Source organism: Cetorhinus maximus, chromosome 8 (assembly GCF_964194155.1).
Source record: "Cetorhinus maximus chromosome 8, sCetMax3.hap1.1, whole genome shotgun sequence".
Taxonomy (NCBI): Eukaryota; Metazoa; Chordata; class Chondrichthyes; order Lamniformes; family Cetorhinidae; genus Cetorhinus; species Cetorhinus maximus.
The window spans coordinates 4,295,066-4,313,244 of record NC_135886.1 but is presented as its reverse complement, the minus strand read 5'-3'; the positions used below and the strand labels follow the sequence as shown (position 1 = coordinate 4,313,244).

At 41.6% G+C, this 18,179-nt stretch overlaps 1 protein-coding gene across 1 annotated transcript in view; it reads right to left on the bottom strand.

The window, feature by feature from the left end:
- Positions 1–14,310: 14,310 nt before the first annotated feature.
- Positions 14,311–18,179, bottom strand: part of LOC144683380 (solute carrier family 41 member 1-like) — a 56,226-nt gene continuing 52,357 nt past the window's right edge. Inside the window, exon 10 of the mRNA XM_078546335.1 lies at positions 14,311–17,995. Coding sequence (XP_078402461.1) covers positions 17,810–17,995 — 186 coding nt within the window. The 3' untranslated portion in view covers positions 14,311–17,809. The remainder of the gene's footprint in view (positions 17,996–18,179) is intronic.

Genomic DNA, 18,179 nt, shown 5'->3' with positions numbered 1-18,179 from the left:
GAGACACCATCCTCCCGCCCTCCGCCCCTCCCCCACAGCAACTGCCAACCCCTCCCCCCAGCAACCGCCAACCCCTCCCCCCAGCAACCGCCAACCCCTCCCCCCAGCAACCGCCAACCCCTCCCCCCAGCAACCGCCAACCCCTCCCCCCAGCAACCGCCAACCCCTCCCCCCAGCAACCGCCAACCCCTCCCCCCAGCAACCGCCAACCCCTCCCCTCCCCACCAGCAACCGCCAACCCCGCCCATCCCTTCCCCCCCAGCAACCGCCAACCCCGCCCATCCCCTCCCCCCAACAACCGCCAACCCCTCCCCTCCCCCCCAGCAACCGCCAATCCCTCCCCCCAGCAACTGCCAACCCCTCCCATCCCCTCCCCCCAGCAACCGCCAACCCCTCCCCTCCCCTCTCCCCCCCCAGCCCACTACCACTACAAAAAAAAGCACCACCACAATTTTAATTATAACGAACGATTTTCCACGTCGCCCGGCTGCTCTCTCTCTATATATATATATATAATTTTTTTTTTTGCGCGCTGTAAATTTTCCGCCCGCTCGGGTCACGTGACGCCAGCCATCACCCGCACCCCCGCTCCCGCCGCACCCTGGGAGTTGCAGTTCACCGCGCTGAGGACGGAAGGAACCCCTCGAGTGGGAACTACAGCTCCCAGCATGCACCGCTCTCCGGCGGCCTGGCAGTCGGTATTGGAGGTGGAGGGGGCGGGGTTACAGCGCCGCCGCAGGCCGCCCTGGGTATTGCAGCAGGTCCCGTGCTCTGGCTGAATGAAAGGTGCACCAGGCTGGCTGGAGCTCCTCCACTGTGGTCTATGTTTGTTTTGCACTTGCTTCTCTTTCATCCTCTGCTTGAGGTGATTGCATAAACATATGTTGGTTAGATGCCCAGTGTAGGGTAAAGAATCATCAGATGCATGAACCCAAGGAAGCCCAGTAATTTTCCTAATGACTGGACTGTTAGGAAGGAAGAATGTTAACACCCTAGGAAAATCCCCTGTAGTTTCATCTTTGCAATCAACCCAAACTGTACGGGTGTTTCTAGAATTAGCTGTTACTAACTGGCTGGCAATAAAAAAAAATCCTTTGCTTTTTTTGTTAGCACATTATCTATATTTATTTATCACATTTGCCTAGGAGTAGCCATTTAATATGGTTTAACATTTAATATTTATGAATATGATTCCAAGAAGCACGTAATAGCCCTGTTTCCTGTCTTCACAATTAACATTCCAGAAACTACACCCTAGATGCCACCATTTATCTTCTCAGCAACAAGTCATGCAGCCTTGGGTGTCAGTAAATTTGTGGCAATGATTTTGTTTCCTTCAATCCTTTCTGAGCTTACCATTCAAGAACAAAACAATGTGCAATTAGTTTCCAATCTTGCTTTCAAATCCTTCCATGGCCTCACTCCTCCTTATCTCTATAACCTCCTTGAGTCCTTAAAAACCTTCGAGATCTCTGTATAATTCTGTTCTTTAAGGCAACCCTGCTTTTAATGCTCCACCATTGGCAGTATGCCTTCATCTATGAGGCCCTATGCTCTGGCATTACATCCCTAAGCTTCTCTGGCTCTTTATTCTCCTTTATGACATTCCTTAAAAACCTCTTCTTTGGTCATCTGCCCTATTGGCACCGAATGAGGCTGTGTCGTATTTTGTTTGATAACACTCTTGTCAAGCGTCTTGGAACATTTTACACTGATAAAGCTGGTATATAAATGTAAGTTGTTGTTGTCTACCCCATCAAGCCCATTTATAATTATAAAGATATCCATCAGGTCACTCCCCAGCCTCCTTCCCACTAGAGAAAATAACTCCAGCCTATTCAGCTTTCCTGACAGGTTTATCCCTTCAGTTCCAATATCCTCTAATATCTAATATTGTGAATCTTTCTTCAGCTTATCTAAAGTCTGATAAATAAATAGATAATATTATAATAATAGCACCTATGCTACAATCCCAATAATAAAATATCAAGGTTTGAACTTCTGTAAGGCCCATTTAAAAAAAAAATTCATGGAATCAGAGCATCACTGGGAAGGCCAGCATTTATTGCCCATCCCTAATTATCCTTGAGAAGATGCTGGTGAGCTGCCTTCTTGAACCACTGCCACCCGTGTGGTGTAGGTACACCCACAGTGCTGTTGGGTAGGGAGTTCCAGAATTTTGACCCAGCAATGATGAAGGCATGGCGGTATAATTCCAAGTCAGGATCTTCGACAGGAACTTGCAGGTGGTGGTGTTCCCATGCGTCTGCTGCCCTAATCGTAGGTGGAAGTGATCACAAGTTTGGAGGTGTTGTCAAAGGACCCTCGACGAGCTGATATCATGCCTCTTGTAGCTGGTACGCACTGCTCGTGGGACTCACTGAAACATTGGAGGCATTCTTTTGTCATACCTGAACTCTCCAATGTATCCTCTTCATGTTATGGATCTTACTAATAATTCATGCTCCTACCGTTTATTACAAATGAAAATGGTGTTGCAGCTGCACAAAGCTGCAGAACACAACACAATAAAGAGACAGACACACAGAGAAAAGGGTAAAACAAATAACTGATTTCAACTCAAATAATCCAAAGTATGATCACATCGCCAAAAGAGAACAGAACTAGTGAAAAAAATCTTTGTGAAATAGTTTTAATAAATAAACACATTCAAAATAGCGAGCTTAATAATATTCTACGAGCCAAATAGTTCAGTGCTAAATCCTTAATGGCAAATCCAGTTCCTTGTACATATACTCTCCTCAAAAACACACCTTTCATCCTTCCTTCCATTCTATCCACTGCTCCATGTCTCCCACTTTTTCCCCTCCAAGGGGTAACAACCAGGTGAGGAGGGGATAAATGACCCCCTTCTCTGCCATCTCCTGGCTTGACTGCATCAGGTTTTTTAGTTTGAAAAGGATTACTTGTCACTCCAGCTGATTACTTAACTGTTTACGTGCTGGGATCATAAAAAAGAACCAATGCGACAGGTTTTCTTGAGTTTAACAAAGAAAGAGGTTAGCTTTATTATCCCTAAACCAATTGAAGTTAAATAATAAAATATGCACCCACCTTCGCGAGCGAGGGTGGGCACACACACACACACACACACACACAGATACAGAGTGGGGAAGGATAGTTTGGTCAAATTAGAGTCCAAAAAAGTTAAAAGGAAGTCACAGACTGTATTTTGGTGACTTGGCTGGCTTCAGGCTGAATCCTGTGGTCTTGCTGCTTTCAGCATCGATGCAGTTTAAAATTGCAAATGGACGATCGATCTGTTCCTCTGGAGACACAGCTGTGAAGTTGAGTTCTTTCTTTAAACAACTTTAAAGTCTTTCTGTCTGCTGCACACAGAGAGGGAGTCAAACAATAGCAAACAGGGCCCAAAAGATTGCAAGTTGGGAACAGAGAGAGAGAGTAAGGATCTCTCTCAGCTGCTTGCCCTCAGTTCTGCTCAGAAAACATTTGCTTAAAACATACAAAGGGTTGTCTTGTCATGTGACCGCCCTCTCTACCTGGCCAGTAATTCAACCATGATTGTGTATTCCGAATGAACCTTGATTAGTTCAGGTATGGGAATTCCCCTCTTAGCTGGGGTCCCATTGTTCAAGCAACTAGATTTGATGGATTGTCTTCACCCAGTTGAGTAATTGGACGTTGTGCTAATGGAATAGGAAATGTGGTTCATTCACTCTCTTTTGAGGTCTTTGATGAGTTTTCACAGACATCCCATCTCCATCTCAATTGGGTTGGAATGTGGAATGTACAGCAATGCAAATTAGGTAACCATCTTGGCTGTGAGTTCAAGTCACTTTAGTTTGTGTTTTAAAAGTCTGTTTTCTTTAAAGTGCAATTCATGTTTCCAGCCAATGGATTAAAAATCATTATTTGGCATAAAGCACATTTTCATGACAGTATTGTTACTTTCCATATGCTTGCATACTATTTCCAGAAGTTCTGTTTTAATGCCTGCAAAACTAGTTTTCACCCCTCTTGCAGCATTGAAATGGCCGTAGTCCCTCACAAACATACCTCTATGCAACTTCCAACATAGCAAGTGCCTCTCCTCTATTTCCAGCTCAGTGGGACCGCCCTCGCTCTATTCTAATTTTACCTATCCTGCCATAGCCGCAGCATCTCTCAAAATGACTTCTCTTCTTAGACTTTCACTTGTATGGTGATGTGACACAAGCTCTACCCCAGACTGCTTGCCCAACATCCAGTTTTGAACGTGACATAATTTCTTCCACCTAAACCTTTTAGTGGCTGCGGCTATCCACTACAGCCCTCAGTGCAAGCTCCTTATTTTCGTCATCTACTTACTTTCCCTCCCTGACCACTTTCTCTGGTCGAACCAAACCTCAGCATCCTGTTCAAGCTCAGATCCTCTCCAGCACAATGATTTCCTACTACCACATCCTCCGTAAGATCATCCACCTCAGCCAATCTGCCTATGAAATAGTCCTTCATGCCCAGGCCCCACACTGTAATTCCCTCCCTATATTATTCCATCTTTTCACTCTCTGTCCCCCTTCAAGTCTCATTTGTGGCCAAGCTTTTTGTCAGCCCTCCTAATTTTTCCTGCTCTGGCTTAGCAGCTCATTTTCTTTTTGCCTGCGTGAGGTGCGAGGGACAATTCAGTAAAGGGCCCACAAGGAGACAAGTGACTACACTGGAGTGAGACAGAGACCGAGAGAGTAACGAATTAAGTTGACAAGACAATTTGGAGGATGGGGGAAAGAGGTGTAGTATATATAGGAATTATTCTAGGTTAATTAAGGAGAATAATTAAACTAATTTAACTAAATAACATAAGTAACAATGGCAGGACAGGTGTTATGTTGCAGCTGTGGAATGTAGGGTCTTTAGGACGCCAAGTTGATCCGTGACAACCATTCTGCAGAAAGTGTAAGCAGCCAGAGGAATTCTTGATCAGGATTATTGATCTGAGAGTTGAACTGCAGAAACTGCGCAACATAAGGCAGGGGGAGAAATACCTGGACACTTTGTTCCAGAAGACAGTCACGCCTCTTAGAATGGGATCATCTGTTTTGGTCAGTGGCCAGGGACAGGCAGATGTGACTGTTAGTGCGGCAAGTAAAGGGCTCTAGCAGACAGTAGTGGAGGAACCTCAGACTTTGCAATTGTCAAACAGGTTTAAGGTGCTTACAGTCTGTGTGGACGAAAGCGAGGTCTGCAAGGTGGATGAGCTGGCTGGCCATGGCACCATGGTACAGGAAGCTGTTCATGCAGGGGTCGGGATGGGTGGAGCAAACAGGAATGTACTGGTAGTAGAGGACAGTATAGTGAGCAGGATTGACACTATTCTCTCCAACAAAGAGCAAGAGTCCAGAAGGCTGTGTTGCCTGCCCAGTGTCCCCGGTTCGGGACATTTGCTCAGGGCTGGAGAGGAACTTGCAGTTGGAAGGGGAGGATCCGGTCATCATTGTCCATGTAGGAACCAACAACATATGCAGGGCAAGGAAAGAGGTTCTGCATAGTCAGTATGAGGAGGTAGGTACCAAATTAAGAAGCAGAACCTCAAAGATAATAATCTCTGGATTATTACCTGAGCCACATGCAAATTGGCATAGGGCAAATAAGATTAGAGGGATGAATATGTAGCTCAAAGACTGGTATGGAGGTAGGTTCTGGTTCATGGGGCACTGGCACCAGTTATGGGGAAAATGGGGACTGTACCAGTGGGACGGTCTAGATCTGAACCGTGCTGGGACCAGTGTTCTAGCAAGCCACACAACTTGAGAAGTAGAGATGGCTTTAAACTTAATAAATTGAGGGATCAAGCTTGGGTATACATAACAAATCAAGGGGTAGATTCAAGGCAGGAGAGCACAATAGTAATATGGGAAACTAGGGTCATAGAAGAGCAGAAAGGGTCAGAGAGATAAAACCCTAAGATTACACCAATAGTCAAGACTAGATGTTACAAAGATAACAAAAAAACAATACTAAAGGCTATGTATCTGAATGCGTATAGCATTCATAACAAAGTAAATGAATTGATAGTGCACATTGAAGTAAATGTATATGTTCTGATAGCCATTATGGAGACGTGGCTGCAGGATGACAAGGATTGGGTCCTGAATATTGAGGGGTACATGACATTCAAGGAGAATGGGAAGGTAGGTAAAGATGGAAAGGTGGCACTGTTAATCAAGGATGGTATTGGTGCAATAGTTAGAGATGACCTTGGTTTAGATGAGAATGTGGAATTGGTTTGGATGAAGATGAGGAATAGTAGGGGAAAGAAGTCATTGGTGGGTGTCATCTACAGACCCCCTAACAGTAGTCACAATGTAGGACAAAGTATACCAGAAGAAATATGGAGTACTTGGAGTAGAGAGAAGACAATAATCATGAGTGATTTTAATCAACACATAAACTGGAAAAATCAGATTGGCAGTAGTAGCCTGGATGAGGAGTTCATAGAATGCTTTTCAGATAGTTTCTTAGAGTAGTGCATTCTGGAACCAATCAGAGAGTAATAGCTGCAAATCAAGAGGTGGAAGAGAGAGGGAAACTTGGTGAAATTACAATTACTAGGGAAGCAGTACTGAGCAAACTGATGGAGCTGTGGGCTGACAAGTCTCTAGGCCCTGCTGGACTTCATCTTAGGGCCTTAAAAGAGGTGGCTAATGAGGTAGTAGATGCATTGGTGATAATTTTCCAAAATTCCCTAGATTCTGGAAAGGTTCCATCACACTGGAATGTAGCAAGTATAATCCCTCTATTCAAGAAGAGAGGGAGGCAGAAAGCAGGAAACTATAGATCAGTTAGCTTGACATCTGTCATGGGGAAGGTGTTAGAGTCGAACATTAAGGAGGTTATAGCTGGGCACATAAAAAAACTCAAGGTAATCAGGAAGAGTCAGCATGGTTTTGTCAAAGGGAAATCATGTTTAACAAAATGATTGGAGTTCTTTGAAGGAGTAACATGAACTTATAGATAAAGGGGAGGCTGTAGACGTGCTGTACTTGGATTTCCAGAAGGCATATGATAAGGTGCCACATCAAAGGTTAAAATTAAAACTCGTGGTGTAGGGGGTAACATGAGCATGGATAAAAGATTGGGTGGCTAGCAGAAAATATAGAGTATGCATAAATGGGTCTTTTTCTGATTGGCAGGATGTGACAAGTGGAGTTCCCAGGGGTCTGTGTTGGGGCCTCAACTTTTACAATTTACATCAATGACTTAGATGAGGGGAATGAAGGCATGGTAGCTAAACTTGCAGACGACACAAAGATAGGTAGGAAAGTATGTTGTGAAGTGGACATAAGAAGGTTGCAGATGGATTTAGATTGGTTAAGTGAGTGGGCAAAAATCTGGCAGATGGAGTATAATGCGGGAAAAAGTGAAGTTGTTCACTTTGGCAGGAAGAATAAAAAAAACGGAGAATGACTGTAGATCCAAGGTGTAGAGGGATCTGTGTGTTCTAGTGCATGAGTCACCAGAAGTTAGTATGCAGGTACAGCAAGTATTTAAAAAGGCTAATGGAATGTTATCCCTTATTATGGGAGGAATTGAATAAAAAGTAAGGACATTATGCTTCAGTTATACAGGGGATTGGTGAGTTCACATCTCAAATATTGTGTGCAGTTTTGGTCTCCTTATTTAAAGAAGGGTGTAAATGTATTGGAGGCATTTCAGAGGAGGTTTATTAGATTGATACCTAGAATGAGTGGGCTGTCTAATGAGGAAAGGTTAGACAGACTGGGCTTGTTTCCACTGGAGTTTAGAAGACTGAGGGATGATTTGATTGAAATGTATATGACCCTGAACGGTCTTGACAAGGTGGATGTGGAAAGGATGTTTCCTCGTGTGAGTGAGTCCAGAACTAGGGGGCACACAGTTTTTAAATTAGGGGCCGCCCTTTTAGGACAGAGATGAGGAGAAATTTTTTCTCTGAGGTTTGTGACACTTTGGAATTCTCTGCCTCAGAAGCCGGTAGAAGTGGGGTCATTGAATATTTTTAAGACGGAGGTAGATGGATTCTTGATAACCAAGGGAATCAAAGGTTATTGGGGGTAGATGGGAATGTAGAATTCAAAACACAAACAGGTCAGCCATGATCTTACAGAATGGCTGGGCAGGCTCAAGGGGCCGAATGGCCTACTTATGCTCCCATTTTGTTTGTTTGTATTTTTGATTTTAAAGATTCTATACAATTGCAAGTTGATGTCTGTTTCTTTTTTCATAAGGTCTCAAAGATATGCCTTCTCTAAATAAACCACTAAGGAGACACCAAGTTGCCCCAGTATCATCAACCCAAAACCAAACAAAAGTGCCCATTTTTTTTTTAAAGAGGGGAAAACTAATAAAGAACCAAACCAAAAATGAAAAACAAAGGAAAGTTATGAAATTAAGTAACCATTGTTACAGGTGTCTACACTACAGTCCAGTCCCTGCAGTGCCCCCTGGTCCTGGAAGACCCCATGCATATCAGCAAAGCCAGCGTGCTCCAGCTCCAGATCCAGAGTACCAACATGACCCCAGAAGAGAGGCAGCCAGCCAGAGTGACCACCCCATGAGCTGTGTCAAACCTGGACGTGTGGATGGCCACCCTGCCCAGGCCTAGGAGCAGACCCACAAGGAAATCCTCCAATTTGTCTGCTTCCCTCTGCACTGGGTGCCTGATGTGTTTTCAGCTCCATTTGTAATTACAGAGGCAGTGATCTGAAGCAGCAAAGGAGAAATCTATACAGTAGTAGGAGCTCCATGACTACGCTGCAAGAACAGCTGGAGCGGAATATAAAACTGAGAGATTAAAATCTCATACATGCTGGAAATCTTAAATGAAAGCACTCAGCAGGTCCATTATCATCTTTTGCCTGTGAACTAACTCACACCAAGTCCCATTCACCTGTGCTTGCTGACCTCCATGGATGCCAGATTAAGTAATGCCTCTACTTAAAATTTCTCATCATTCTTTTCAAATTCCTCCATGGCCTCAACCCTCCTATCCTTGTAATCTCCTCCAGCCCCACAACCCTCCGAGGTACCTATGCTCCTCTAATTCCAGCCTCTTGTGCAACCCCAAATTCAATTGCTCCAGCATTGATAGCTATGCCATCACTGCCAAGGCCCTAGGCTCAGAAACTCTCTACTGAAACCTCTCCGCTTCTCCGTCTCCTCCTTTAAGAAGCTCCTTAAAGTAAATCGCTCTGGCCAAGATTTTGGTCATCTGTCCTGATGTCTCCTTTTGTGGCTCGGTGTCAAGTTTTGCCTTATAACACTCCCGTAAAACATCATGTGACATATTATTAGGTTAAAGATTCTATATTGTTGTAAAGAGAGAAAAAAAGTTAACGTTTAGAAGCTCTGATTCTTCCTTTGCCAATTCAGACAAAATATCTCAACCAAAAGTGTTTATTTCCGTTTTCAGATGCGCCTTATTGCCAGGACTGTGTGTCTTAATGTTAGAAAATCTATGAAGATTACTTGAACACAGGAATTAAATTAGACCTTACAGGTGCTATAGCACATTGGGGCCCCACTGTATACCACGCCGGAGTAGTGGAATGCATATTCAAACCTTCTAATCGGAATAGCTCTTGTTGCTACAGGCAATTCAAGCTCATTAATCACAATTTGTATTTTTTGTAAATTATTCACTATGCCCATCTGTTCAGTGAGACAAAGCGAAATGAGCAACTCAGATACATAGAACTGCTCTCCAAAACAAATCCGTGCAATCAGTTTTATCTGCTTGCTGTCAAATTGTGTCCTCTTCGTAATTGTAAAGTACTATCAGCAACAGAAAGAAAACAGAAATCTAGCTGCTTTGTATCCATCTTAAACTTGTGCTACCAATATTTCTTTTATTTTCCCCCAGTCCTGATTAGTTCGCCAAGACTTTTTAAGCTGTTCCCCCAGCGGCATAATTTGTATACTTGTTTATAGTATAATTTATATAGATTCTTCTTTCCCCACCTATTTCCATTATTTTTAAATCTAAACTAAAACCTTGTTAGTCTTTCCACCCCACCCCCACTAGAGCTGTACTTTGAATATCCTGTCTTCCATTCTTAATTAGCACTTTTCTCAGACAAATGTCACCACCTTCGACACCTCTTTGACCCTTTTGTCTGTGACATCTTTTGATTATCTGCTCATCTCCACAATCACCACACCCTCAATGTGTCTCCCACCCACCCACCTTAAACCAATTTATATTTCTCCCTTCTTCTAACTATGCTTCAGTTCTGCCGAAGGGCCATGAAGGCTCGAAACGTTAACTGATTTCTTCTCCGCCGATGCTGCCAGACCTGCTGAGTTTTTCCAGGTAATTCTGTTTTTGTTTTGTATACTTGTTGCCCAGTGCAGCATTAAGCTACACTAACCAGAAAGCCCCATCTTCAATGTCTAATCTGTGCTAACTCAGCCACGCCAGCAATAAGCATTCTACAATTAGCATTGCAGTGGATAGGGGTGAAAAGAATTCAGCCAGGTTTCTGTACCAGATAACCATCCCTTGGGCTGTGCTGGAAGATGCATTTGGTTGGACATCAGCAGAAGACGGAGTTCGACTTAGTTGGTAAATATATAAAAAAATTAGGAACAAGAGTAGGCCTTCCAGCTAGTGTCTGCTCTGCTATTTAATTCGATCATGGATGATTTTGCACTGCAACTCCATTTTCATGCCTTTGCTCTTTTGATACCCTTACCCACAAAACTCATTCAATTTCAGTTTTGAAAGCTCCATTTGCAGTAGTGTAGCTTGGTCACACTCACTGTCCAGTGACAGACAGACACCTGGGCAGTGCAGTTGGCATTAGTTGAACTATATTCTACCAGAAAACTTATTCAAAAAGAGTAATTGTAAAAAGAGACTGCACAATTTCCAATGTGCATCTCTATCAGAATCCTGGCAACCTAAGGTGACCTAATACAAATTATGTTTGGGAGTTCCTGGTAATGATACCATTTGAGCCACGCGTCAATTGGCAGAGCGTCAAGCAATTTAGATAAATAAACGTGTGGTTCAAAGAGTGGTGTGGGAAGAAGGGACCTTGGATTCATGGGGCTCCGGCATCAGTACTCAGGGAAGAGTGAGCTATTCTGTTGGGATGTTCTGTTGAACCGGGATAGTACCAGTGTCTTGGCCAATTGTACAACCAGGGCTGTGGACAGGGCTTTAAACTAAGGGAGGTGGGGGAAGAGTTCGGGTGAAGGGAGATTTAGAAATCCAAAGAGAAAGGTCGAGGCATCAACGCAATGTAGTGATGTGGGCAAAGACAAGCAGAATGGACAGAGTGTTTAACAAAAATTGTACATCAATGAATAAAGTCATTGCAGGGAATAGAAGTAAAAAAAAAATGAAATTAAAAGTTCATCAGAATGCACGAAGCGTCTGCAATAGGATAGATGAACTAGTGGCACAAAGAGCACTAAATGATTTAGATCTACTCGCTATCACAGAAACATGGTTACAAGGTGGTCAAGGTTGGGAAATAAATATTCCAGGATACACAATACTTGGGGAAGACAGATGAAATGGCAAAGGAGGCGGGGTAGCCCTGATAGTGAAAGATGGCACAAGGACAAGAGAGAGAAAGGATCTGGCCTCGAATCATCAGGAAGTAGAATCAATATGGGCAGAAATTAGAAATAGTAAGAGTCAGAAAACACAGAGAGCAGTTTATAGGCCTAACAGTAGTTAACAGTAACCATTGGACAGAGCATTAAACAAGAAACAAAGGCAATGTAATAATTGTGGGGGACTTTAATCTTCATATAGACTGAGACAATCAAATTAGCAAGAGTGGTCTAGAAGATGAGTTTGTGGAATGTTTCTGTGACAGTTTCTTGGAGCGATACATTGTGGAACAGACGAGGGATAAAGCTAAGTTAAATCTAGTATTGTGTAATGAAGCAGGGTTAATTAGTAATATCATAATAAAAGATCCACTGCAAAGTAGGAATTAAATGGTCTTATGGTCACAAGTTAAATTTGAAAGTGAAATACTTCCAATCACAAACCAGAATCTTAAAACTTAAACAAAACCAATTGTGTAGGTATGAGGGAAGAACAGGCTAAGGTAAATTGGATAAATAGACCAAAACGTACAGCTGTAAACAAACAGTGGGAAGCATTTAAAGAAACAATTTTAAATGTTCAAAAATACATTCCATTGAAAAACAAAATCTCAGCAAAAAAGACCCATCCGTGGCTTACTCAGGAAGTTAGGAAAAATATTAGATTAAAATAAGAGGCCTATAATATTTCAAAAAACAGTCTGAGGATTGGGAATGTTTTAGAAACCAGCAAAGGGCAACCAAAAAGTTGATAAAAGGGAAAAAAGCAGAGAGTAAACTAATCAGTAATATAGCAGATTGTAAAAGTATATAAAAGGGAAGAGAGTAGCTTAAGTAAACGTTGCTCCATTAGAATCAGAGACAAGACAAATTATCATGGGGAATGAGGAGATGGCAGAGGCATTGAACAAATATTGTGTTTGTCTTTACAGTAGAAGCCACAAGTTTCATTCTGGAAGTAGATGGTAAACTAGGGGCTAAGAAGAAGTTATTAAAGAAGAAATTAGGGGAATTAATATCAATGGAGAAAAAGTTTGAGAAATTTAAGGGTCTAAAATGCAATCAATCGCTGGGGACTGATGGCCTACATGCTAGGATTCTAAGAGAGATAGCTGCAGAGATAATGGATGCGCTGGCTGTAATTTTCCAGAATTCATTGGATTCGGGAATGGTCCCATCAGATTGGATGTTGGCAAACGTTACTCCACTTTCCAAGGAGGAAGAGAGAAAACGGGGAACTACAGGCCAGTTAGCCTAACATCAATTGTTGGGAAAATGCTGGAATCTATTATTAAGTAAATGTTACCAATGCACTTAGAAAAGCATTGTATGATTAGAACAAGTCAACATGGCTTTACTAAAGGGAAATCCTGTTTAACAAATTTCTTGGAGTTTCTTGAGGATGTAACTAGCAAGATAGATAAAGGAGTTGTAGATGAAGTTTACCTGGGTTTCCAAAAGCTTTTGATAAGGTGCCACACAAAAGCTTAATAGGCATAAGTGCACATAGAGTTGGAGGTAACAACATTAGCATAGACAGAGGATTGGTTAACATACAAGCAGCGAGTGGGCATAAATGGGACATTTTCAAGTTGGCAGGTGGTAATTAGTGGAGTAGCACATGGATTAATACTGGGCCCTCAGCTATTTGCACTGTATATTAATGACCGATCAAGAGACAGAGTGTAATGTATCTAAGTTTGCTGATGATACAGGTGGAATGGTAAGCTGTGGAGAGGACACAGAGGCTGCAAAGGGATATAGCTAGGCTAAGTGAGTGGGCAACAAGATATCAGATGGATTATAATGTAGGGAAGTATGAAGTTATTCGCTTTGGTTGAGATAATAGAAAAGCTAAATATTTTTTAAAAAGGCGAGAAAGGTGAGCGTTGGTGTTCAAAGAAACTTGGGTGTGTTCGTACAAGGAACGCAAAAAGTTAGCATACAGGTACAGCAAGCAATTAGGAAGGCAAATGGCATGTTGGCCTTTATTGCAAGGGAATTGTAGTACAGGAATAAAAAGAAGTCTTGCTAGATTTGTACAGGGTTTAGGTGAGACCACATCTGGAATACTGTGTGCAGTTTTGGTTTCCACATTGAAGAAAACATATACTTGCATTGGAGATATTAGAGTGAAGGTTTGGTAAATTGGTCCTTGGGATGAGCGGGTTGTACCATGATGCTAAGCTGAGCAGATTGGGTCTATTTTCTCTGGAGTTTAGAAGAATCAGAGGCAATTTCATTGAAACGTAGAAGATTCTGAAGAGGCTCGATAGGGTAGATGCTGAGAGATCGTTTCCACCGATCGGTGAATCTAAAACGCAGGGGCGCAGTCTCAGGATAAGGGGCCGAGCATTTAGGACTGAGATGAGGAGAAATTACTTCACTCAAAAGGATTGAGAATCTTTGGAATTCTCTGCCCCAGAGGGTTGCGGATGCTCCACCACTGAATAAATTTAAGGCTGGGATAGGCCGCTTTTTGGTGTCTCAGGGAATCAAGGGATATGGGGAACAGGCATGAAAGCGAAGCTGAAGCCCAAGATCAGCCATGATCAAATTGAATGGCGGAGCAGGCTCAACGGGCCAGATGTTCTACTGCTCCTATTTCTTGTGATACAAAATACATTTGCCTGGTTTACACATTGGGATTTTCAATGCTGGACACTTGAGAAGTTTTAATAATTGTTCAATGTCTCTAGATACCAATCTTAAAAGTAGCAGAGGAAAAAAATAAGTCAAAGATTAAAATAAAAGCAGTTCATCATTGTATGACATTTTATTTTATCAAATAGACTCCCAAAACGTTCACAACATCTTGGCAAATTAGAATATAAATATTAATTTTGGACATACTGTGCAGGAAACTGGATCAGAACACTGAGCACAACAGGGCTGGATCTGGAAGAAATTCCATTCACAGTGCAAGAATGAAGTTAGGACAAAACAATCGCAGTTTGCTCTTGGTACAAACATTGTGATTTGGCCACACATTTTATAGATTACATTTCATTGAAAAAAGTAACAAGTGCACAGACAAAAAAAAAAGCGCAACACTGACAAACTCTTCAGTTAAAGCATCGATAACGAATTGTGATGTTTTTCTCTGAGGGGAGTTAGTCTTAAAACCTACTCAATAACTGCATTGAATATATTTTCTCTTTGAGAATTTCAACAATGGCGAACGTGCAGATTCAGCGCAGTTGTCCCGATTTTCTTCATTCCGGATTAATCAGCAGTCACCAATGAACAGAAGAATCACAAGTTGGCAATTTTCTCTCTTTTAATATAGCAGTCAAAAAGCCAAGGCGAGCCTAAAACAATTTTAAAATATATTCTGGCCTTGCAAATTAAATAATTAAACCCTTCATTTGATAATTTCATATAGAGTGTGCAATCATTCATCTCAATTCAATTCTTCCAGAAAGATTTAATAACTGTTGTTAAAATACTTATATTCTGTACTGAATGCTTCTCAATACATTTACTTGATGGGAAAGGAGCTGCCCAGGAATATGCTTCTTATAATCTTAAAAATACCAAAGTGAAACATTTGAATTTTTCAATATAGCTTTTTTTCCCCCCCAGAAAATGGGAAGAGAATTATCATGATTTGATATATCGGATCCATTTTTTAATCCCCAAAAACAAGGTATCTAGGTCAAACAGGAACTGGGAATAATATGAACTAATCACCGTGTGGACATCGTATATTCTTATGGTCCATAACCTTGTGTGCGGCAGAAATGAAGAGTCATCTCCACAAAGATGAGCTACAGCAGGGTCATCACCCAAAGGTGCTTTCAACAACTGAATGCACTGAGCTTATCAGGAAGGTTGGATGAGGTACACGCTGTTCCGTGACCCCGTTTATACCAACATGGCGCACAGGCGGCTCCAGCTTATGAGGATAACCTGTATGTGCATACACACATCAATAAGAGCTATTCACAGTGAAGATTTCAGTGACATCTGAAATCGCTCAATGATTTACAAAACTTGAATTACTTTTAATAGGAATTGCTGTCACTTATTAAAAAGTGAGGATACTTTAGAAATAATTACACGGAAATCTTCATGTGAGTTTGGATCAAGCTTTTCATGTCTTTAAGCTGCTTAAAGTCAAAACATTTCGGAAGTAGTCTTCTGGTTTCAGATTCATCAGGAGACTCTAGCAGCAAAAATGGCTAAAGGGGGGAAAAATAAATCACTCTCCACATAATTCAAGTCCACATCAATCGAGGACAAAAACTGATGGGGTCACTGGAGCTTTCAATGCTAAACCATTCTACTATCTTGTCCAAAGTATTGAAGCAAAGGTCGATAAACAACATTAAATCATTTAGGACAAGAAAGTGGGGAAAAGTTGTATAACTTGTATGTTTGAAACTCCATGGGCCATTCTCATCTTTCCACAACATGATAAATCCCCTTTATAATAATCTTTACTAGCTACAAGGAAAAAGTGCAATATTTTTAAAAAAGGGATGGATTATAGATTCTCCAGGACAGATCCCTTAAACAATGATGGTATAGCAGAGACTGAGATGCACAGAATTTTATTTGGATTTACTAAAATTAGCTGCAGTACTAGATCACTGTGCAGTCACTGAATCATGGTATATTTAATTGAGAACTGCAGCTCCTATTGAAGGCAACAGTAATTTTGCGGTACAATTTTGGTCATCTGACCAACATGTCTATTGCGAAGGACTTGGCCCGCTGAATGATTGCAATGTTTTGTCAGATTTTAAATTAGCCTGATTCAGAAACACCTCAAAGGCTAGGAGACAATGGGTCATGGATAGGTCCAAGACAGTTAGGCATTAGTTTGTTGAGTCAGTGATATGGCTGGAATACCATTAATTTTTTTTTTGTTTAAAATCAAGGGCCTCTAAGGCCAACTGTGAACTCTTGTGCACATGAGAAATTAAATAATTTAATTCAGATCAAGTTGTATGACATAAGCTGCCACTCATCAAAAACAACTACTGTGAGAACAGCACAATTTTCTTCCAGGGGCAGGCAGTCATGATAACTCCGGCTCCAGACAAATAGGCATGTTAACATTTTGCTGGCACATTGGTTGAATGCTATAATGTTCAAAATAATTTCGCAATAGAAAATGAAACACACTATCCTAAAATTCTACATCTAGACCAGAGCCTAGAGTCCAGCCCAAGGAGGGTATTAAATTATCTTAAATGACAAAAGAAACCAAACCGTTTTGCAACTGTACAATACCTAACACAGGGCTCAACCAATAATTTGAGTCGGGCCCACTTTCTGTGCCTAAAGCCCTGGCTTGGATTAACCAGCCAGCTGCAGCTGGTTACTTTCTGCTTTAGCATCAATGGGTCGGCTGCCTTTCAAGAGGGGCTCAGGCTCAGGTGAAACAAAAGCGGTTATAAGCATTCAGGGGGAGCTTCTCCATCTATCCCAACACCGGGCCCATGTTGGACAGCTGGTCAGACGTGGATTTGAGGTAAATAATTCATTAGGAGCACAGACATGATTGTGAGCATTGCCTACTTCAGATCTGGCAGCTTCTAATGAACAGGCAACGAAAATGTATATATACATATACACAACATATATTATATATAGTTTATATATAATATACTATATTGTATATAACATATGTTATATATTTTATATTATATTATATATATTATATATAAATAAATAAGCTAGATACATTATAGACTCTTCTTCCACATCCAGCAACGTAGATGAAGCACATTTGCAACCGCAACACTGACCATGCTCAGCGAATTCATAATTGTCTCCTTTTTCTTTTAAAAAAAAGTGTAAAATATACATCCCACCCTGCTATTCCAGAATACCCCCTCATAGACGATCAACTGAGGCAACAGGGTGCCTCAGGAAGATTGTTCTTTGCATTGAAGGAAAACAAAACATACAGTTCTCAAAGTCCAGAGAACAGGTTGCACCTAGTACAAAAAAAAAATTAACCATCTTCAACTCAAATTAGCAGCTTTCAGTTCTGAAGTCAGGTGTCCAGTTTACCATGTGTTACCCTGCTGCAGAATCCAGTTTTAACACACAGCTGGGGATACCATTGAGACCTCTCCTGATCAAGCAGTATTTGTAGTCCATGCAGATATCTCCACTGGTTGCTGCACATGGGTTGCATATGAAACACAGTCTCCATTGTGTAAAGTTTCATTAAAGTCATTGAATTGCACTTGATGGATTTTACTCCCCAATTTCATGAGGAACCTTCATTTTAGTCACCAACATCCGTGTCTCGATCGCCAATCAGCCAGAGAATGTGGAAGCTGAGTGCCAGGAACCCTGTCCCCAGCAGGTCGCCCAGTGCCGTCAGATAAGGGATTGAAAAATTATCTGGATCCATGCCACGCCCCCACATCCAATGAATCATCCAATCAGCAACGTAGAGCAGAATTAGCACCTGTATTACAACATAAAAATCACATGTCCTGTTTCATCAGACCATTATTGTTCCTTATGAAACATTTTAATATTTTAATATTATTCATTCATGGGTAGTGGGCATCACTGATAAGGGCAACATTTATCACCCATTCCTAATTGGCCTTTAGAAGGTGATGATGAGCCACCTCCATGAATGCTAC